This window comes from Octopus bimaculoides, chromosome 26 (genome assembly GCF_046866305.1).
Source record: "Octopus bimaculoides isolate indiv1 chromosome 26, ASM4686630v1, whole genome shotgun sequence".
In the NCBI taxonomy this organism is placed as follows: domain Eukaryota; kingdom Metazoa; phylum Mollusca; class Cephalopoda; order Octopoda; family Octopodidae; genus Octopus; species Octopus bimaculoides.
Window position 1 is genome coordinate 1583813 of NC_142953.1, and position 24372 is coordinate 1608184.

Sequence of the window (24372 nt, forward strand, 5' to 3'; positions counted from 1 at the left end):
TTGTGGGGAGGGGGCTAGTCGATTACATCGACCCCAGTGTTTAGCACAGGTACTTATTTTATCAACCCCGAATGAAAGTCGACCTCGATGAAATTTGGACACAGAACATAAAAACGGGTGAAATGCTGGTAAACATTTTGTTGTCCGATGTAATACCATAACAGTTTTTGACAGAAGCACAAGACCCAGCAGTGTTTGAGGGCAGATACCCCCATCAACCCTAGACGTATAATAATAATAATAATAATAACAGCACAACAGAGTATCACGAGGAAGTGAAGTAGTGTTTTTTTTAATATATTATTTTAGTTTTATTTTCATTATTTTTCTCAATTAAACCGCAACACGAAGTACTTAAGTTTTCCCCTCTCTCTGTGACGTAGTCAGCTCGTAAGTGGTTTCGTCCAGTGAGAGGGGTGGAAGGATGTAAGTAGAGAAACCAACTCAACAGGCAGCGAAAAGTAAAGACAGTCAGTCGTCAGTCGTAGGGAAGGAAGCTTTTATCTCCTACAGAATATAGAAAAAAACACATGCCGGGGTTTATATTTATGACTGCTTAACAGATTTATACATACATACCTACCTAGTTTACCTTACAGCTATCGTAATTTCGGCCAGTGGTGGGGGAGAAGCGTATCAGATATATATAGATACATATATATCAATGCAATCGCAGGCATGAACTTTAATGCTTAACTGATGAGACAGGCCTTAAGTTTTCGTTACGAAGCCTGTATATATATATATATATATATATGTATAAAATAAATACGTACACAGGAGATATTTATTTATACACACCGGAATGATTCAGATGAACCCCCACTAAAAACAAAAACAAACGTTGATGGATAACCAATTTTTTTACCGACACAAAGTACAAATGTTTTATGTTCTTGATTCATTACATTTCGTAATTAAACAGTTATTAAAAAAGTTAATCGTATAAGATACCAATTATTTATTGCATATGTATATCAAATTTTTTAAAAATAATTTAAACATAAATTGGTTGCCTTTGAGATTTTAATAACAAAACTTAAGGTTAACTATTTATCTTCGAAGTTTACAATCTCACACACACACATATATATACATATGTATTCTATGATTTCAGTCTGGAGGAGATAATTAACAACGGACTATTAATAATACAACAATAATAATAATTTTGGAAAATCATAAAGTGATATTTTGGTTAAAAATTATCAGTGGCACCAATAATAATAATGCCTGGATATAATTTATCTTTCGTCAATAAACTAAGTCGGCGCTGTATCTGCCCCCTGTGCCGTCTACCTATGAAGGATCCCGTAGTTATCACAACTTGTGGACATAGGTTCTGTGATGTTTGTCTCCAGGAATTCCTCAGGTATGGAAACAAAAGTAATTAATAATTTACCTGACAGATTTGTTTTGTAACTTTTAATCGTTGTTTTCAAAATTTATTTTTATTCCTGTTTCTCCCTATGCATGTATATATATATACAATTACACATCTATGTACGCGTGTCTATTTTTTTAATACCTGTATGTATGTATGTATACTTACGCATTTGTGAGTGTGTATTTTATTTACATCTGAATGTATGTACATTAATTCACATGTTTGTGTGTGCGCGTGTATATTTATTTACATTTGCGTGTGTGTATATATATATTATTTACATCTGTATGTATATATACACATTTGTGTGTGCGTGTATATTTCTTTACGTATGTATGTATTAATCTATACATCTGTGTGTGCGTATGTATATTCATTTACATCTTTGTATGTGTGTATATATATATACACACCTTTGTGTGTACATTTTTACACCTGTTTGTACATTAATTTACAATTTTGTGTGTGTGTATATATATATATTTACGCCTTCTCTGTGTGTATGCGCGCACATTGACAACTTTGCGTGTTTATATATTTATGTACACCTGTGTATGCGTGTGTGTATTTCTTACATCTATATGTATTTTGTATATTCATTTTCTCACCTTTGTGTGCTCAGATTAATTACAACTTTGTGTGCGCATATATTTATTTACACCTGTGTATATATGTGTATACATTACACCTGTGTGTGCGTGCTTTTTTTATTCACACCTCTGTAAGTATGCATATACATGTATTTACAACTGTGTGTATGTTTATATGTACACGTTCTGTGTATGTACCTTTATTTACACCTATGCGTGTATGTTTATCCGTACACGTGTGTATGTGTACATCTACATCTTCGTGTGTGTGTGTTCATTCGTGTTCGTATGTTTGTTTACATTTACTTACACCTGTATGTGTGTGTTTAGATTCGGGTCTATGTACTTCTATTTATATTTGCGTGTGTTTATACGTGCACATGTATAAATGTGTTTATGTTTATATATTTTCTCTTTCCTGTCTTTATTTGAGCAACGAAGCACACCCACCCCAAACTACGACCGACTTCACTAAATGATCACGTTACCTTCATCACAACGTACTTTCCGTCTCTCAGTATATCTATCTATCTATCTATCTATCTGTCTGTGTGTGTATATGTGTGTATGTATACGTATGTGTGCATGCTTATGTGGAATTCCTGTAAAATAGAAGGGGAGATGTTCTAGTGTAATCCCTCCCACCCGAACCGAAATTATATCTCTCTATGTGGGTATGTGTATGTATAAATGTAAGCGTGTGCCTATATATTATATATATATATATATATATATATATATATATATATATATATATAATGTATACACACCATGCCCGAAACTCGGCTCTTGTAACCGCTTTTGTAACTTAGGTCGTATCAAAATGTACAAAAATTACATGTACTCATGTATTGAGTTGTACTTCGACTATTTTCCCCCCACCTGTCTTCGTCTTGTGTTTTCTGTGAATTTGAACTATATATATAAAATGGGGATGGCCGGTTTATGGGATTACCTTAGGTGTCCCGTCCATAAAGAGGTTTAAGCATTACTGCATATCGTCAGATCCCCAAAATCTGTTGGGCCATGACCTCTTAAAAATATTTTTAAGAGGTCATAGGCCAACAGATTTTGGGGATCTGACGATACGCCATAAAGCTTAACGTAAGGTAATCCCCATAAACCGGCCTTCTCCATTTTTAATATATACTGTTCTACATCTTATAGTGTGCTTCTTTTACCGTGTTCATGTTTTCTACAAACTATATATATATATATATATATATATATATAAACACGCACACACACATACGGAGAGAGAGAAGTGAAATATGTTGTATGGTATTTAATATACCTGTAATTGTCTATGATGTTCTAATGCATGTTTACTGGTCACTTCGAGTTATTTCTCTTAGCTCATTATGTACACACACGCGCGCGCGCGCACAGTGTTTTGGGGTTAATAGACCGAAGCAAAAGTGCTCAATGTTTGTTTATTCGTTCGAAACCGTTGTGACTCAAAAGTTTGTGTTATGTGTGCGCGCGTGCATTAGTGTGTGTGTGTGTGTACGTGTATATATGTGTGTGTCCTGTTGCTATTTCCCCTAATAACAGTAATTCTTTGTTCCATATTTCGTCCTATGATCCCTTATTTTTATCCAACCCCGTCACATAGATCGATCGATTTGGCTGTTGATAATAATTCTTCTGTGGAAATGGTGCTGCTCCCCCCCCCCCAAATCAACATTTCCATTACATTCCTTGCTTTATTGAGGGATAATTGTGTCTCGAGTATGTACGAGTGGGCGTGTATACGTGTGTGTGTGTGTGCGTGCGTGTACATATGGGTGGGTATATGTGAATGTGTACATGTGTGAATGGGCGTGTGTATGCGTGTACGTGTTTGTGTGGGTGTGTGTGAGTGCGTGTGAAAATGTGTATGCGTGTATTTATATGGGTGTGCATGTGACTATGTTGTGTGTACATGTGTTTGTATTAGTGTGTTTGTGTGTGTGTGTATGTATTTGCGTGTGTATGAGTGTGTGTGCTTGTGTTTGTATGTGTTTGCGTGTGTATGAATGTTTGTGCTTGTGTGATTATGTGTATGTTTACGTATGTATGTTTGTGTGTGGGGGTCCCAGCACATCGAATTTTTAAACAGTGTTCGATTCCTTATACTTACACTAACCATTAATGCTCCAAGGAAAGGCATGCATGTCACAAAATCTTTCATTTTCACACCTCACCCATTGGCAGAGTAACATACACTTTAATGCAGGAGACACGGGTTCAATCTAGCAGCAGCGCTAAAGAAATATTTTTTAGCCTCAGATCGACACAGATAAAGTCATTGCGAAAACAAACCCAATTCCAAACGGCCATGCTCTATTAAAAATCATGGACCTGCTCACACCCCACCCCCACTCCACCCCATGTCATCCCCTCCTGACCTCACTCTCCCTCACCCCCTCTCTTTCCCTTCCACCTCAGCCAACTTGCTCATTAAAAAAAAAAGATAATTGATTGTTAGTTCTTTAGAAGTCTCTGCTGGTATGTACTAGTTGAGCAGTGGAACTGAAAACATACCAAGTGTTGTTTTAACGTATAATAGGACTATTTGGTCAGCTGACCAGTAAAGATGTCAGGCTGGAAAGAGGAGGAGGAGAGAGAGAAGGAAGGTGGTGGTGGTGGTGGCGGCGGCAGTGCCAGTTGACAATGGGACCTTCTGTTCATTTACTAACAGACTCATAGATAAAAATGGGTGGAGAGAATTATTATTATTATTATTATTATTATAGTTATTAAGGTGGTGAGCTGGTAGAATCGTTAGCACGTGGGGCGAAATGCTTAGTGGTATTTTATCCGTCACTACGTTCAAATTCTGCCAAGGTTGACTTTGTTTTTCATCCTCTCGGGGTCAATAAGTACCAGGGGGTTAATGTAATCGATGTAATCCCCTCCTCCAAACTGCTCTTGTAGCAAAAATTTGAAACCATCATTATTATTATTATAGTTAAGGCGGTGAACTGGCAGAATCATTAGCTACTTTCTGAGTTCAAATTCCACTGGGTTCAACTTTGCCTTTCACCCTTTCGGGGTCAGTAAAATAAATACCAGTTGAACACTGGGGTCGATCTAATCAACTCATCTCCTCTCCCCAAATTACTGCCCATGTGGCAAAATTTGAAACCATTATTATTATTATTATTATTATTATTATTATTATTATTATTATTATTATTATTATTATTAAGGTGATAAGCTGGTAGAATCGTTTGCACGCCGGGTAAAATCTGCTTTGTACGTGGTACCATCACTGGTGCTTTGTACATGGCACCAGCGCCAATGTACTTTATGTGGCACCAGTGCTTTTTATATGGCACCAGCACCCACACCAATACTCTTCATGGAGCTCCTTGGTTTAAGGATCTTAGTTCTGCTGTGGTGGGTGGGTCTTCTTGAATACATATTAGTAAACGATCATTAAATGGTTCAAATTACCTCAATGAAATACCATTACATGTTTCATGCTTTCAGTGGAAAGGCATGACTATCAAAACATCTCCGTTCTTTATGTTGTGACTTCACAGCTGGACAGAGAGAAGCTTTAATGAATAATTGTTTTGCTTTTGTAGTTTTAAAATTATGTAGCAGAGAAGTGCACACAAACATAGCCATACACATGAGCATGTAGACAACAAAACATGCATACATGCATGCATGCATACATACAGACAGACAGACAGAAAGACATACAGATATATACATATATGCATGCATACATCCATATATATGCATACATATATATATACATACATGCATACGTATACATACATACATACTAATAGAAATTGGAAAAAATGAGGGGCTCTATAGCAGGTACTCCACCCTGAACAACATTAGCCAGATGGTTCACTGAAAGGGTATCATCTAACTACTACTACTACTACTACTACTACTACTACTACTACTGTTACTGCTGCTGTCACCACCACTGCTACTGCTGCTGCTACTATTATTACTAAGTTTTGCTAATAATAAACCTGATGCAATCTGTCTGTGTGAAACCCTTCAGGATAAAAAGAAGGGGATGCTTGAACTTGGAGTGTATGTATGTATAGGTGTGTGTGTGTGTGAATGTATACTTGTATGTGTTTATGTATGCATGTAGGTATGGATATGTGTATAAGTGTGTGTCTGTGTGTGCATCTATAGGCATGTATGTTTGAGTTTGTATGTATGTTGATATAAATGGATGTTTATATCTCTCTCTCTCTCTCTCTCTCTCTATATATATATATATATATATATATATATATATATATATATATATATATATATATATGTGTGTGTGTGTGTGTATATATATATATAATTTTAAAATAGGATAAAATCTTTATAAGAATTTATCAAGTAGTTAGCGTGAAAAAACCTCATAAGGGAAAAATTTATTAATTATTCCCCATAAATATATTTATTTATATTAAGGGCATTACTATACATAAATGCCTCATGCTAGAAGGGACTCTTAAAGTCAAAACTCCAGCACGGCTGCAGTCAAATGACTGAAACAAGTAAAAGAGTAGAGTAATACTCACACACATGCACTCACACTCATCTGTATACACTCATATGTACACATACTCACACATGCACATTCATATATACACTCTTTCATACACGCACACACGCACACATACATACACTCATATTTACACATACTCACACACACTCACCGCCTCACACTCACAAACACTGACAATTAAGATATGCTCCCCCCACCGCCACCCCCATCAGCTGTGATCACCTATTATAATTTTAATCAAGCCACAGTTTTTGTCTGTTGGTTGATAAACAGACCTTGAAACCAACTTTCTATGGAAGGCAGAATATTTAGGTTGAAGCATGTCTCACTGTATAGCTCTCGATATACTGACAGCAGGATATACACATATATATGTGTGCGTGTATAACATATATACACACAAACACATACATCCATAAGAATGCATATAGACGTATATGTTTATTTATTCTTTTACTTGTTTCAGTCACTTGACTGCGGCCATGCTGGAGCACCGCCTTTAGTCAAACGAATCAACCTCAGGACTTATTCTATGTAAGCCTAGTACTTATTCTATTGGTCTTTTTTTTTTTGCCAAACTGCTAAGTTACAGGGACATAAACATACCAACTTCGGTTGTTGAGTGATGGTGGGGGGATGACAAACACACATACACACGCACATATATCAAAAGGGTGTGTTATAATACTATTCCACATATACAAAAATAGCCATACCAACAATCCAACATACCTCCATCTTCAGCTGCCCTAAGGATATCAGTGTGGTTTCGACACTTGGGCAGAACCATTCCCTCTCTTTTGCCCTCTCTCTCTCCCTCCCCTCCCTCCCCTCCCTCCCTCTCTCCCTTCCCTCTCTCCCTTCCCCCTCTCCCTTCTCTCCCTCCCTTTTCTCTCCCTCCCCCCCTTTTCTCTCCCTCCCCCCTCCTCCTTTCTTACGTTGGACAGATTCTAGCTAAATGACTGACCACACTTAAACTCTGTGATTAAATAAATTTTTCAGGATGGTGGTGGTGGTGGTGGTTGGCGCGGGGTGTGTGTAAGATTTTAAGCATCCACTTCTCCTTTGTAGACAACTTTGTCAAAAGCAACAGACCAACCCCCTCCCCTCAAAAAAAAAACAATAAAAAACCCCACAAAACTAACCAGCCGACCAAACAATAAATATGCAGAATCTATCAGCTGTCACACGAAGGTGGTGGGCGAGGGTGGCTCTCTATGAAGATTATACATCTACAGCAGATGTTGCTCCAGGCTGGCAAAACTCTGCTTACATTGGTGTTTTTTTTTTTCTGTTTTGGTGCATTATTTTCCTTTTTGTTTTTCCTTTTACTTTCCCAGGTCAAACGCTAATCACTATTATATGTATGTAAGTTCAAATATGTCGGAATGTCTCCTTCTTGCTGATTCCACCTTTGAAACGCCCCACCCCCTTCACCACCACCATCATTAACATGTTTCACCTGTGTCCACTCTCACCTCACCTGCTCTACAGTGCTTGTTTGATCATTCTCTTCTCCTCCTCTCTCTCTCTCTCTCTCTCTCTCTCTCTTCACTGTTTCTCTGCTGCTTTTCTGCTTCTTCACCCCTCCCCCTCCACCCCCGCTGTTGCTTTGTCCTATATCTGTCTCTCTTTTGGGGGGAATGGGGACGGGCAGGTTATAAATGAATAACCAGGTGACTTAGGTATTTTGTCCTCCTTCCTGCCCGCCTGCCCGCCCTCGTGACAGAACTTACTACCCAATTTCTGTCAGATTCATTCATCACAGACCCCCCACCGACATCGTTAGATCATACCATTTCATTCATTGACAATGTCCTTCGTCATTTTGTTATTTGTTACAACAGAAAGCAGGAAAACACACACACACACACACACACACACACACACACACACACACATGCATGCACATGCAGGCACTCGCACACATACATACACACTACTACTACCAGTTTTCTATACCAATCTGTCTTCTGTTAAGGAATATCAAGTTTGAAACTATTTTCTGCTGAGACATGTCAAATTTATTGAGACAACAGACTTGCAGAAAATATCAATTCTATTTTTTGGTAGATAGTTAAAATCATTACTAGAATAACCATGAAATCTAATTTCGCAGTGAAAGAGTTAACCAAATTATCTTTTTTTTTGGGGGGGGGGGATACTGTCTGCAACATCTTCTTCCTGTTTTTCTTGGCTGATGGGAGTATAAACACCGTTTATTTCTGTTGTTATTTTAGATTATTAGCAAGAAATCCAGTTGTTATCTTTCATTTAACACGAGATTCTGACAGACTCCACCCTTTTTCATTAATCTTTTACGTTTTGTTTTGCTTCTATCGGTCGTTGGACTGTAGCCAAGCTGGAGCAGTGGGTTGGAAGACCTTAGTTGAACAAATCAACTCTAGTACCTATGTTATCTTTTTTTTTTTTTTCTTAATTGGTCCGACGTTTATTGTTGGTCGCTTATGCCGAATTGCAAATGTATGTAGATGTAAACAAACCAACACCAGTTGTCAAGCAGTTTCAAGGGCAGACATGAAGAGGTGCATACACACACACACACACACACACACGCACACGTGTTGACCTTCATTCACAAGGCCTGAAGCTGTAGTCGAAGACCCTTGCCCAAGGTGCCATTTTGTAGGACTGAACCCAAAACCACATGATTACAAAACGGGCTTCTTACAATTATCGTCAATGGCATTATTACAATGGCTGTCATCATCATCATCATAATCACATTTGTATTGTGATAACCACCACCACCACCACCATCTTCATTATTCTTGTTACCATGCCATCATCACCATCATCATCATTGTCATAATCAATCACTGATACCACCATCATCATCATCATCAGTCACTATCACCACCACGACCACTACCATTATCATCATCATCATCATCATTATTGCAATATTTCATTTTACTCTCAATAAATATCCTGTCAGCTGTTACCGTGACAAATCTCTTGCAATCTCGTTGCTTCCTTCACCTCCACCCCCACCCCCACCCCGCTACACTCCATTTTCACCCCCTCCTCCAACCTCCTTCACCGTTCCTCTCGCCCTTTACTTAATTCTCCACCCCTACTTCCCACCCACCTCCTTTGCATAATTCCTCAACTCTACTTCTCCCCCACCCACTCCCTTTACATGATTCTTCACCTCTAACTCCCCCCACACCCCCTTTACATAATTCCTCAACCCTAATTCTCCCCCCGCACGCCCTTTACATAATTCTTCAGCCCCTAATTCCCACAACTCCTTCAGGGGTTGGGGCGGGGGCTGGGTCTCTTAGGTTTGAGTAATTTTTTTGTTTTGTTTTTACCTTCTTTTCATTTTGCTTTCCTTAATTTTGCCTTCCTTTATTGGTCTGTACGATGATGGCTAAGTCTACCCAGTACCAAACCAGAAAGCCTACCCATTGCCACAACCAGTCGTTTCGCAACAATTTCAACATCAATATTGCAGTGATATCTTCACCAACAAACACTTCCTGTTTTTCGGTCTATAACTGATTCCACCCCTAACCTCCTCCACCCTCCACAAGACCTGACTCCCCCAGTTTTATTCCGGACCATCTGTTTCATGATGTCATGATCGCGGTAGTAACTTAAACAGTGAGCTGGCAAAATCGCAAGAGTGTCGGGAAAAAATACCTTGTGGTACGTGTTCCAGCTCTTTATTCTTGAGTTCAAATCCTGCCAACATCAGCATTGCTTGTAATCTTTCTGGGTGTCGATACAATATGGTACAATTCTAGTGCTGAGATCAATGGGTTTATTGAGGGATAAATCGATTACTTCAGTACTGAAATTGTACTTATTTTATCAACTCTGGGAGGAAGAAAGGCAAAGTCGACTTGGGTGGAATTTGAACTCAAAACGTAAAAACAGACAAAATGCCACTAAGCATTGTGTCCAGTGTACTAATGATTCTGCCAGCTTGCCGCGTTAATAATAAATGAAATAGAACCAGTGTAAGTGTTTGTGTTGGCAAAACGACCCACCCAAGACAACACCATTTGGGTCAACATATGATTTCACATCAAGGGTTTTGCAAAACATCTACAAAATTACCTTTTTTTTATTTTTCTCTCCATCTCTACCTTTCTCTCTCCCTCTCTTATCCTCTCTCTCTCCCTCTCTTATCCTCTCTCTCTCTCTTCTCTCCAATCTAGTTATTGAGTTCTGTCGGAAAACCATCACTCCCCTATAAAGGGAACTACCTGAAATGATATATTTTTGCCTTTTCCTTTTCTGTACAGCAAACCAATTTACTTCGCTTCTGAACTCGTTTGTCAGCCAGGCAGACTGGGGCTATGGATTGCTAAGCAGTTACCTTACTTATAAACCCATTGCAACTGGTATCCCTCCACTCGTCGTCCTGTGCCTTCTTAAACACAACAGCCAGCCTTTATCCTACTTAACAATGCACGTAGATAAATAATGAAACTGAAACGATAAAGCTCTTTATGCATATTTGATAATCTGTTTTGGTTACTATGGCAACTAAATAATAGAGATAAAACCAATTGTAATCTGGCTCCCCCCACCCATACACACAACCCACCTTTTTGATTCACATTCCATCTATAAAGTTGTGCAATTATAGACAGTGACCGTGTGATGAGCTCTCATAATAATGGGACAGACTTCTGCATCGTGTTATTAATCTGGTGTGCTTAAACATCGATATATTAGGTTGTGAGTTGGTGGAATTGTTAGCACGTATTCCGTCCATCTTTACGTTCTGAGTTAACAATTCTGCCACTAGTGTAGCTTTCGGTCTGCCCCGGGTGGCACTTTTAATGGGGCGTGGCTCCTGTGCTGGTGGCACGTAAAGAGCACCCATTACACTCTCGGTGTAAGGTTTAAAGCGATCAACATTAAAACTTTCCATAATTTATGTTCCAAACCCTCGCTAAACTTAGGACAGTCATTTTCCTCAATTTTTTCATTATTTTCAAAATTTACTGAAACGAAAGCTGTGTATTTTAAGAGAAATACAATTACAAAACGGTTAAAGCGATCTAAAATTAAAAAAAAAAACTTCCATCAAAACTTTGTTACTAAATCCTGTCATTATTTAAAAAATTATTTGAAATAAACACAATATTTCAACAGCATTATGGTAACAAAACGATTAAGCTCGATAGAATTTAAGGGACATTTAGCTGCTATTTCTACCACAATATATAACCACATAGTGACTCTCACTGTCCTCTGTTCGCAGCAATGAATGTTATTTTTTTCTTTTTTGTTTTTAGTGTGTTTGTACTTAAGGTTAGCTGTTTGCAACTCTAGTCATTTGTGCTTCATTACAAAAGCATTTTTTTCCCTCGTGTAATCTCTGCTATTTCTCCCCCCACATCTGTTTGGCACATTATTTTCATGTTGTGATGCTATTTTGGTAAGCGTTGCTGCCATAGGCCCATTATGCAATGTCTACAGACCGCAGAATCTGGTGGGGGGGGGGGGGAGATATCAAAATGTCATTTGTTTGACTCGGATGGCGTTTTTGGTTACTTTGTGTCAAGGAAATCTCTTTTGGTTACGTGTTTCATAAACATATCTGTTTATTATTTATATATATGCCAGGGAGGTGGGGGTCGGGGGCGGAAGTGCTAACGTGTGTGTGTGTGTGTTCAATACTTTTATGTGTAATGTGTGTGTGTGTGTGTGTGTGTGTGTGTGTGGATACTTATGTGTGCGTATTTATATGAATGAATGTGTGTGAAGACTTATGTGTATATATTTGTATATGAATGAGGACTTGTGTGTATGTATGTGTGTGAATACTTGCGTGTGTATATTTGTATATGTATGAGGACTGGTGTGTGCATATTAGTGTGTATGCATGCGTGTGTGTGTGTGTGTGAAAACTTGTGTATATATTTGCGTGTGTGTGTGTGTGTGTGTATAAATATCTCCTCGCGTATGTATATATGTGTGCATGTATTCACACAAACACACTCTTCTCAAACACATTGCATTTCTGTTTCTCTTCCTACACTTATCCTTTCCCTCTTTCACACACACACACACACACACACACGGCCCTTAATTACCTGGGTGAAGTTATACCTCATTCACACACATGAAACAATAATTGGCCCTGCATTATATGTCAGCATCTTCAGATCTCAAATTCCATTCTTGATGAGAGAAAATAACTGTTTCTCGCTAATCCCAAAACCACAAAGATGAATATTTTAGAAGATTACTGCACATAGTATAGTCTATAGTTTAGTAGATAGATTACTAAGTCTAGTCTGGTGTTAGGACTGGTGTGCTGTATCCCTGTGTAGAAACCACCCACTACACTCTCGGAGTGGTTGGCGTTAGGAAGGGCATCCAGCTGTAGAAACCATGCCGAATCAGACTGGAGCCTGGCGCAGCTGTCCAGTTTCCAGTCAAACTGTCCAACCTATGCCAGCATGGAAAATGGACATTAAATGATGATGAAGAAAAAATAAAAAATCAAAGAAAAACAATACTAAAAGCAAGATTTTTTTGTTTATCCTGAAGTCGGATCTGTTCCAACAGACTTACAGTCAAAGGCTCTCTAATCCTGTTGTTTGTTCAGTCATCGTGTATCTTAGACTATATGTTTTTTAGTAATACCGCTTTCTTGCATGATGGTCATAACTGGTGGGAAATAAATGGGAAGCTGTGGTGTTTATGCCTTATCTGAAATGTGTACTGGTGACGTGGAACAGTTCTAGGGTAGGATTTGAAACTGGTTCGTGGAGGTGATTAGTCAGGATCTCACTACTACTCCCCCACCCGCGCACGCATCCTCCTACTCCATTGCAACGTCTACCTCCACCCACTCCTCCCACGCCATAATAACAGTTTCACCAGCGACGGTAATTATAGTAAATAGTATGTTAGATGCCAAAGAACAACCGTAATGGCATTTGGAATGGATACAGACTGGTGGAGAGGGGGGAGGGGAGAGGGAAAGGAGGAGAGAGAAAGGAGGAGGGGAGAAGGGAAGAGAGAGACAGAAAGGAGAGAGGGAGAGAGAGAAAGGAAGGGGAGAGAAGGGAAGAGAGAGAGAGGAGGGGGAGAAGGGAAGAGAGAGAGAAAGGAGGAGGGGAGAAGGGAAGAGAGAGAGAAAGGAGGAGAGAGGGAGAGGGAGAGAGAGAAAGGAAGGGGAGAGAAGGGAAAAGAGAGAGAGGAGGGGGAGAAGGGAAGAGAGAGAGAAAGGAGGAGGGGAGAAGGGAAGAGAGAGAGAGAGGAATAGGGTGGAAAGAGAGAGGGTGCAATAATCGCAAAAACAATGACAACAACACTAGGGGTGATGATGATGGTGGTGGCGGTGGTGATAGCAGTGGTGGTGGTGGCGGTAGTGGTGATAGTAGTGGTGAAAATGGTTGTGGTGGTGTTAGTGGTAGAGGTAGTAGTGTTTATGGCGGTGGCAGTGGTGGTGCCGACAGCAGCGAGGGTGGCAGTGGCGCCAGGTGCACCGCTGAAACGAGATCCGCTTGCCGGTCGGGTCCGTGGTTCCTACTTAACTTCAAAAAGACCGGCTTCAACATTGCTTCGTCTCGGTGTGTTTTTTCCTGTGAGGTAACAATTAACTGCCTGGGGTTCCCCCTCTCCCCCTCTCCCCCCTCCCCACCACTCACCTCACTCCACACCCATTCTCACTCTCCAGAACGGCAATCAGTGAAATGCATTCATACGGATGAATGAGTTTAAGTGCACATCGGGGAATATATATATATATATATATATATATATATATATATATATGTATGATATATATATATATATGTATGATATATATATATATATATATATATATATATGTATGATATATATATATATATATATATATATATATGTATGATATATATATATATATATATATATATATATATATGTATGATATATATATATATATATATATATATATATATATATATATATATATATGTACACACACACACACACACACACACACACACACACGCACAAGTGTGACTGTGAGGTAAAAAACTTGCTTCCCAACCACATGGTTCCAAGTTCAGTCCTACTGCATGGCACCTTGGGCAAGTTTCTTCTACTATAGCCTCAGGCCAGCGAAAGCCTTGTGCTTACAAAGAATAAGTCCTGGAGTTGATTTGTTCGACTAAAGGCAGTGCTCCAGCATGGCCACAGCCAAATGACTGAAACAAATAAAAGAATAAATCGACTTCCCAGTCTGTCTGTGTGTTGTGGCTATTTATGTAAAAAAAAAAAAAATAGCAATTTAACATTTTCATAGAAATTGAAAAATATGTATTGGGGGTAGATTTAAAACCCTTCAATGCAATGCAATGCTGCAACATGGTCACAGTCTAAACCAGTAAAATAATATTGGCGTATAATCTTACCAAAAGGAACCCTAAAAGCGGACGTGGGGTTAGGGGTGCGGGTAGGGCAGACAGCGAAGACAGAAAGCTGTGTCTGTGGTTTGTGTGCTGTACCATATGTTAACCTGACCATATCAATGCTGCTCGATGTGTTTTCGTTAATTATATCATCTGACTGTGAAACCAAAATAGAAAATATCAGAACAGTCAGCTTTAACAGTCACCGACGACGACGGCGGTGATGACGACGGTGACGATGACGTCGTCAGCTGATAACTTTTATGGCTAGAATCATAAAAATATTACTTTCTGTTTTAGTTACAAACAATCTCTTTTGGTAATCTTTACCTTAAATGGTAAACAAGGGGATTTGCAAGGGGTCAGATTTATTATCATTATTATTGTTATTATTATTATTATTATTATTGTTTATATTTATATTGTTCTCACTGCAAAAGTAATTAATGCATAATTTTTCTGGCTTGAAGGGTAAATAGCAATAAGGGTGAATAGCTGTTCTGCCTCTATTTGGCTGTGTATGTGGTTAGTATGGCATAAAAGACTGCAGCTGAAATATTCAGAATTCCTGAGGCTGGGTATTTCAGCTTGTCTGCTGCACATGTTGGTATGTTTTAGGGGCCCCAGAGTGGAAATATCTGAAATACCTGAGGGTGGGTACTTCAGTATGTCTGATGCACAGATTGGTATGTCTTGGGGAGGGGGGGAGGTCTAGTGCAGCAATACCTAGGATATATGAAGGTGAATATCAGAGTTTGCCTGATGCACATATTGGTATGTACTGAGGGCCATGCTGGAGCACCACCTTTAATAAATATCATTGTCAATTGCATCACTAAATAGGCATTAATTTAATTTTGATAACGATTATCTGGATTATAACGAGTTAATCCATTGCTTAGTGATACTAGTAACCCTGTCTTAGAACTCACTATACATAAGCTTCAGAGAAAAGCATTAGCTGAGTCCGGAGCATAATATGAAATAAAATAAGTGACAAAGGAGCCTTAATTCCATCATTCCTGTTCTCTTGTCATTCCGTTTATTCCATGCAATATATGAAATGAATGGAATGACACACGACGGGCTTCTTTCAATTTCCATCGACCAACTCCTCTCACAAGGCTTTGGTCGGCCCCAGGTTATAGCAGAAGAGACCTGCCCAAAGTGCCATGCAGTGGGACTGAACCAAGAACCATGCGGCTTGGAAGCAAGCTTCTTACCACGCAGCCACACCTTTATCTAAATTAAAATATTCCATCTTTAGATGCCCCACTGATTTACATTTCCAGACACCAATTCATAATTGACAGTTATTTTACTAAATTCTTCGTTATTTTCGAGGCAGTGTATTTCACCAGAAATACGGTAACAAAAGAGTTAAGCAGATATTAAAAACCTGTCTAGGAAAACTTTTCTTCTACAAAGAATAAAAAGAAAGAAGAAAAAAATTGTTCAATTAATAAATGTTTTAAAACACAGCTGTTTTATATTTTACATATCAGGAATATAGTTCCTGGCTCTGAGATCTGCGATATTCTGGAGATTTATCTTCTCTTAACAACCCTTCGGGCTTTTATGCTTCCTTATCTGGTCGGACCATCTTGTGAGGAAGTTAAAAACTTCGTTAATGGCTTCTTTAGCCCACCTGACTAAACATTATCTCCTTGTTGTTGTTGTTTTTTTTTACTCATGACAAATATTATCTTCCAGTCATCGTTTGCCTCATCATAATCAGCACACACGCACGCACACACACACACACACACACACACACACATGAAGGATGGCTCCCATTATCTTAGAGCGTGATGTATATTTAAGTGGGTCTGTCTCTGTATGTGTGTATGTTGAGTAGAGGGGGTAGGTTTTAATATTTAAAATAATGTCTTGAAATTTAAAGAAAATTTTCATCCTTCCTGGATTAATGAAATAAAGTATCAGTTAAGTTCCGGGGCTGATGTAATTGGCTAACCCCACTCCCCTAAAATTGCCAGCCTTATGTCAAAATTTGAAACAATGTATGTAACTATGGCACTCCACCGGTTATGATAACGAGGGTTCCATTTGATCCAATCAATGGAACAGCCTGCTCGTAAAATCAATGTGCAAGTGGCTGAACATTCCACAGACATGCAGACACTTCACATAGTTCTCAGGGAGATTCTAACACAGAATGGGACAAGGATGGCACTTTGAATTACAGGTACAACTCATATTTGCCAGCTAGATGGACTGGGGCAATGAGCAGTAAAGTGACTTGCTCAAGGGCACAAGTCATTACCTGTAACCAACTCTTATTTCTATGGATCCGTAATGTCGGAGTCTGGCCACTAAGTTTACTTAAAGGACCATAATATAATAGGTCCTTTGACATTCTCTTATATGTACACAGGTACAGCAGCACTGATTTTCCAGACAATCTTATAATCCATACTAATTTACCCTGATGTACAGGGGTGGGATACCCATCACCATTTAACATCTGCTTTCCATGCTGGCATGGGTTGGAAGGATTGACAGGAGATGGTAAGCCTGGGGGAACCGTGCCAAGCTCCACTGTCTGCTTTGGCATGGTTTTTACAGCTGGATGCCCTTCCTAATGTCAGCCACTATTTAATTAAGTGAATTTAATTTTTTTTCATTTAGAATGTGTTGGTCAAAGTGACCACCGCACTTGTATTGGATAAAATCACTAATCTGCAAAGACTTTGGATCTAAATCTTCCAGAAAATCGATGTGTGTGTATGTGTATGTGTGTGTGTGTGTGTGTGTTCATATTACTTTATGACCATATGGAATCTACGTTGTTGGTTTGTGAGCTCAACTGATATAAAGTCACAATCACCTTCTCCTCCTCCTTCCTCTGCCTTCTTCAGAGTAATAGACAGTGATGTGGAGGGGTGGGGCTGAAGAAATTTAATCAAACATTCCTTCCTGATTTAAATCAAAGGTGATAGGTATATCACCTCTCTCTCTCTCTCTCTCTCTAGGTGTTCACTGGTCTATTATGGTTCTATGATAGACTGTGTGTGTGTGTGATGTTACATTTTTTTTCCTGAATTAGACCAAAGGTGATAGATCTGTTCTCTCTCTCTCTCCTCTCACTCACCTCTCTCTTTACTCTCCTCCACCACTCCTGCCTCTCTCCCTTTCTCTTGGTTTCCATCTCACCCTCTCTCTCTCTCTCTCTCTCTCTCTCTCTCTCTTCCCCCCCCCCCCATCCAACTGGACATGTTACTTTGGTGTTCCCTGTTCTGTTATGGTTCTATGGTGTGTATGTAAAGGTGAGGGGGGCGGCAGCTGTGGGTGTGGGGTAGAGAATGTTAATTTCCTCCGATTGTGTCCTACTTACAGAACCATTACTGGGGCCTTGTCTTGGCCCCTTTTTGATGTTTTAATACTGTGACAGCTGTCAAAATACCTTACTGGACTGGTGGGAGGGGGTAGAGGTGGTGTAACATTGTGTGTAATGTGTGTGTATGTGTGTGTGTATGCATATTTGTCTGTGTGCATGTGAGACAGACAAGGAAAGACAAACACACACACACATGCACGGTCACACACGTACACACACACAGACATGCACACATAGACAGACAGACATGTACACATACACACACATAGACACAGACAGACACACATAAACACACACACACACAGAGATTGACATACATACAGAAAAACACACACACATACAGATAGATAGACAGATAGGCACACAGACAGACAGCCGGGCTGAAAGACACAGACAGACTGGTTGACTGAGAGACAGACAGACAGACAGATAAGTAGGCTCAGTTAGTTGTGGATTATTGCGATTATAGACTGTTGTCATGGCTACTTATATTCCAATTTTTCTATTCTAATTCTTTTTTCCATATGACTCCACACAAACAGCAACAACAGCAACGCTCAGAAGGAATGTGAAATGCCTTAAGAAAAATCTTGATTTTTCTCACATAGTGATTTAGTTGCGGACACACACACACACACACACGCACACACGCACACATTCACGCACACGCATATACAAAATTCAGGTAGTAATTTAATGAGGGTATGACGGTGGGGGGAGTATGTACATTCTTCTGTCTTACTCATGCGCGCGCGCACACGCACACACACACACACACACACACACACACATACACAAACACACACAAATTTTTTATAGGCACAGATGTGGCTGTGTGGTAAGAAGCTTCCTTCTCAACTACATGGTTCCGGGTTCAGTCCCACTGCATGGCACCTTAGGCAAGTGTCTTCTGCTATAGCCACGGGCCGACCGAAGCCTTAGGAGTAGATTTGGTAGACTTCTTGACCTACATACCTGTCCTCTCATCCACCCATCCCATATACAAATAATGCTAACACTGATTTTTTTTTTTTTTTTCCACAATGACAAAAAACTGTAAAATATTTTCTTGGTTCATATCAGTGCATTTCCCTCAAGCTGCATTTTATGACCTTGAAATGAAGCAAGCTGACAACAATAGCAACAACAACAACGTGGTATGTTGTCACTGGTATCATCATCATCATCATCATCATCATTGTCAACAATACTTGTTCACCTGTTCCGCTTGGATTAATGTCATTTAGTGAAAGCACCGACGATGTACGCACTGTCTTTTCAAAGGTCACACTGTTTATATAATATATATATATATATATATATATATATATATATATATATATATATATATATATACTGTGTCTGTATAATTGTATGTGTGTGTGTGTACATATTTGTATGTATATATATATATATATGAATGTATGTATGAACTTGGTCTGTATGTATATATATATATGTGTGTGTGTGTGTATGTACTTATATGTACGTGTATATGTATGTACTTGTATGTACATGTGTGAGTGTGTATATCTACATGTATGTATGTATATGTGTTTCTATATAAGTGCGTATTATACACACACGCACGCATATATATATATATATATATATATATATATATATATATATATATATATATATATATATATTTATATATATTTATAATAATCAATTAAGTAAACAGAAGATGGAATTGGTATAACTCTTCTGTTTACTTAATCAATTATCATCTCAACTAACGATGATAACAGTGCAGAATTCCTGAAGTCAATCCAAAGGAAACACACCCCGACTGTGGATGACACCAGGTAGCCCAAACTGTGGAAGTGCTTTACTCAACACATCAGCACACTAATTGAGGTATACTCGTTAGTCCAACATATCACATATACATTTATACACACACACACACACACACACACACACACACACACACATTCCTGTGTAGTGCACACGTCGTCATATAATGTATATTAACAGATTCCGCTATTTTCTGCTCTACATTTACAGGTATTTGCCGATGTCTGCATCTACTCACTCGGACGTAGATAATTACAGGTACATCGTAAACTTTGAATAAACCCTGTTCTTTATATATTTCCTAACGCTTTCCTCGCCTCATCTCCTTTCCTACACAACCAGTATCTCTCACTTGCCAACGTTTCCTCATACACCTACATGCATACATATATATATATATATACACACACACTTCTGATTGATAAAGCTGGTTAATAATCGGTAGAAGTGCATATTGGTACCTGCTTGGATTATATATCCCCACCAACTCAAAATTTTGGAAAAAAAGAGTCAAAAGGAAGAGTAAATATGGTTAGGCAGCTTTTTAATCACTACAAATGTTTCGATATATACAGATCCTCGTATATACAGGATTTAAAGTTAAGTTGAAATTAAATTATGTAACGATTTACCTATATAAGAAGATCCATAAGAATACTACCAGCTATTTGGGAATTCTAAGGCTGAACGAACTCTATTTGTACTCATATATGTTCTTAATAGAACACACCTCAACTGTATGTATAGATATGTATGTATATTGCCCTTCTCCGGCTGTCATCTATTTTACAACGTTCACCCTCCTGGGGTCAGCTTTCAAGACTTCTGCCCCTTATCTTTCTTGGTCTTTCTCTTCCTTCGGTTCCTTCCTCTTCCGGTGGCTTGGCATTTCTCTACTTCTCTTCGTCCGTTTGCATCACAACTCCTTGTTTTCTTCTTTTTCCTCGTGCATAATACTACGTCTGATTTTTTTTTTTTCATGTGTAGAGAGAGAGGTAGGAGGAGGAGGAGGAAGTGAATAAGTAGTCCGTGATCAGCTTTTATAGGTTGTTAAGTAATATGCGCTCTAGGTAAGACACTAGTGTGTGTGTGTGTGTGTGTGTGTGTGTGTGTGTGTGTGTGTGTGTGTGTGTGTGTGTGTGTGTGTGTGCGCGCGCGTGTGTGTGTTTCAATTCGTTTAGCCAGGTGATTGTGGGGGCGGGTGGGCTGTAGTAAGTGATAAAGGTAAGGGAGATATTACGCACGGCACACTGCCCCTCCTGGGACTGTTATCTCTGATCCCTGCCGTTCAGTGCTGCTACTGAATCAGCAACTGTGGGAGCGAGCTTGGTTTGTAAGATCCCTGTAGCTCTTCCTCTTCCGCCTCCTCTTCACCATCGCTTCCACCCGCAGTCCCCCCTCCTCCTCCACACCCATGCACTCCCCCACCGTCGCTGCCACCATATCGGATATATTTATCATGTCTCCTGACTATGCATGTTTATATATTACGTAAGTGTATGTGTGTGTATGTATTTCCCTGTGTGTGTGTGTATTTATGACTATATGTGGGTGTGTATGCCTTTATGACTGTGATTATGTATTTGACTATATGTGTGTGTGTATGTATTTGACTGTGTGTACGTATTTATGACTGTGTGTGTGTGCATATTTATGACTGTGTGTGTGTGTGTGTGTGTGTGTGTGTGTGTGTGTGTGTGTGTGTGTGTGTGCATGCAAGCAAGCAATCCTGTGAATATGTGTATTCTTGGGTATGTAAATAACAATGTATATTTAACTTCTATTCTTACTCTAATGTGTGTGTGACTGGATTTGTTTGTAGCTGTATATGTAAATGGTGAGGTATATTCCTATTTTAATATATAAATATATATGTGTGTGTAATTTTGGAGCGTGTATGTGTTGGTGTGTCTGTGACTGTGTAAATAGTGAGATACATTGAAATTGTGTTCCTCTTCTCCAATATCCTTCCAGCTTCAGTTTTTTGACACAGATTTCACCTTGGCACTATTTATAAGTCTGCTTCGCTATCTTTGAGGACATTTGATATTTTAGTTCCAGTTTCCTTGTCTTGTAACAATTCTTCATATTTCAAGACTGGCATATACTTGCAGATATTTTATTATTATTATTATTATCATTATCATTATTATTATTATTAGGTGGCGAGCTGGCAGAATCATTAGCATGCCGAGCAAAATGCTTAGCGGCGTTTCGTCTGCCACTACGTTCTGAGTTCAAATTCCACTGAGGCTGTCTTTGCCTTTCACACTTTCAGGGTCTCAATGAATTAAGCACCAGTGAAACAGTGGGGGTCGATGTAATCGACTAGTCCCCCTCCCCCCAAATTTGAGGCCTTGTGCCTCCGGTAGGAAAGGGTTGTTGCAGCGAACTGGCAGAATCATTAGCACTTTGGGCAAAACACTTGACGGCATTTCATTTGTCTTTATGTTCTGAGTTCAAATTCTGCTGAGGTTGACTTTGTCTTTCATCTTTTCAGGTTCAATAAATTAAGTACCAGTAATTGACTCCTCCCCTTCCCCCCCCCCCCAATTGCTGTGCCTATTAGTTTTACTTTAAGTGAAATTTGGCTGCTATTTCTAACAGAATGTAGGATCACATAGAAGCTGTCTCATTGGCTCCTGATGACACGGTTGTGGTGTTAATGGGGGGGGGGGTTATTAATGGTTGTGGTGATAGTGGTTGTAGCAGTTGAAGAAAAAGATGATGATGATGATGCTGGTGGTGGTAGCAGAGGGGGGAGAGGGGAAAACCAGGGGGTGGGGGTGCTGCCAGTTCTTCGTTATCCTTCTTCTCTTGATAAAAAACGTGCCCCCACCCATCCACCCCCAATCTCAAGTGTAAACAATAAATCCCCAGAGGGGTTGACCCTACCCTGTCACTTGTCAAGGACAAATTTGGTGGGGGTTGGGGTGGGGAGGGGAGGGGGCAAAGGAGATCAGATGGAAAGATACTCAAGTGTTGTGTTTAGTCTGTGGGGTGGAAAATAAATTAAACAAAAAAAGCAAAAAAAAAAAAAACAACAAAATTTAGCAGAAACAACAACAACAAAAAAATCAAATCAAAATGGATCTTTTTCAAAATAAAGAACAAAACAGAAATATAGACTTTTTCTCCCCTAACCCCCACCCACCGCATTCTGCTCTCACTACCCACATTTCTTCCTTGCCTCAATTTTTGTGTACCTACAAACCTTACATCACTTCTCATGTACTTACCTTTCTATCTATCTATCTATCTATCTATCTATCTGTCTGTCTGCCTCTAACTACCTACCTATCTAACTATCTCCATATCCATGTATCCGTCTATCTACCCACATATCCATCTGTTTATCCATGTCTCTACATATCTACCTACATCTCTCTCTCTCTCTCTCTACACACACAGATAGATAGACCTATATCCAACTGCTTGGATGCATGTCTTTCTACCTATCTGTCTCTTCTCTTTTCTTCTTCCCTAAACGCTAACAGTGGCAACACTAACATAATCTACTGCAATTCAATGATTGAGGACAGAGGTTCTTCTCATCAAAAACTGGCACCCCACCACCACCACCACCACAGTTTCCTCACCACACACACACACACACACACACACACACACACACACGTGTTTATACCAGCTCTACACCAAAATAAACATGAGCCGCTGTGTTTTAAGTTCCCTGCTAACCTCTTGGTACGATTCCTGGAGGAAAGTTCCTCTTTTGTTTCAGGGTTATCACCACCAACACCACTATCCCTTCTACCCCTACTTCCTCCTTCTTCCCCATAAGTGCCACTGCCACTTTGCTTCTCCTCCTCCTCTTCCTCCTCCTCTTTCTTCCACTTCTTTCTCATCCATTTCCTACCCACTGGTTCTTTCTTTCTTTCTTTCTTTTTCTAGCTTTTTCTTGGTTGTTACACATAAAAGAAAGATTCTTTTGAGTGTGGCAGATACCCCCACCCCACCCACCTCACCCCCCAAACCTAACACACCATCAAATCATCACAACCACTGCTTGCAACTGAGCCAGTATCATCATCATCATCATCATCATCATCACCACCATTTCAGTCATCTTCGTCATCACTTTACTAAAATACACAAACACAAGCATAGCTACCATCACCACCATCAGAACTACTTCTACTACTACCACTACTGCTGCCGCCACCACTACTACTACTGCCGTCACAACCACTACTACTGCTGCTACCACCATCGCTCCTCCTCCTCCTACTACTACTACTGTGGCCGCCGCCACCACCACCACCATTACTACTACTACTACTACTACTACTACTGTC

At 39.4% G+C, this 24372-nt stretch overlaps 1 protein-coding gene across 5 annotated transcripts in view; it reads left to right on the forward strand.

Annotated features, from left to right (window-relative positions):
- The first annotated feature begins 432 nt into the window (after positions 1-432).
- Positions 433-24372, forward strand: part of LOC106871852 (TNF receptor-associated factor 4) — a 60509-nt gene continuing 36569 nt past the window's right edge. For 2 of the 5 annotated variants that reach the window (XM_014918577.3, XM_014918579.3), the window contains exon 1: positions 467-1372. In XM_014918577.3, the coding sequence (XP_014774063.2) occupies positions 1230-1372 (143 nt within the window). In that variant the 5' untranslated portion in view covers positions 467-1229. Of the gene's footprint in view, positions 1373-18785; positions 19411-20266; positions 20315-24372 lie in introns of those variants that run through there. The other 3 variants (XM_014918576.3, XM_014918575.3, XM_089342660.1) reach the window with 3 other exon arrangements.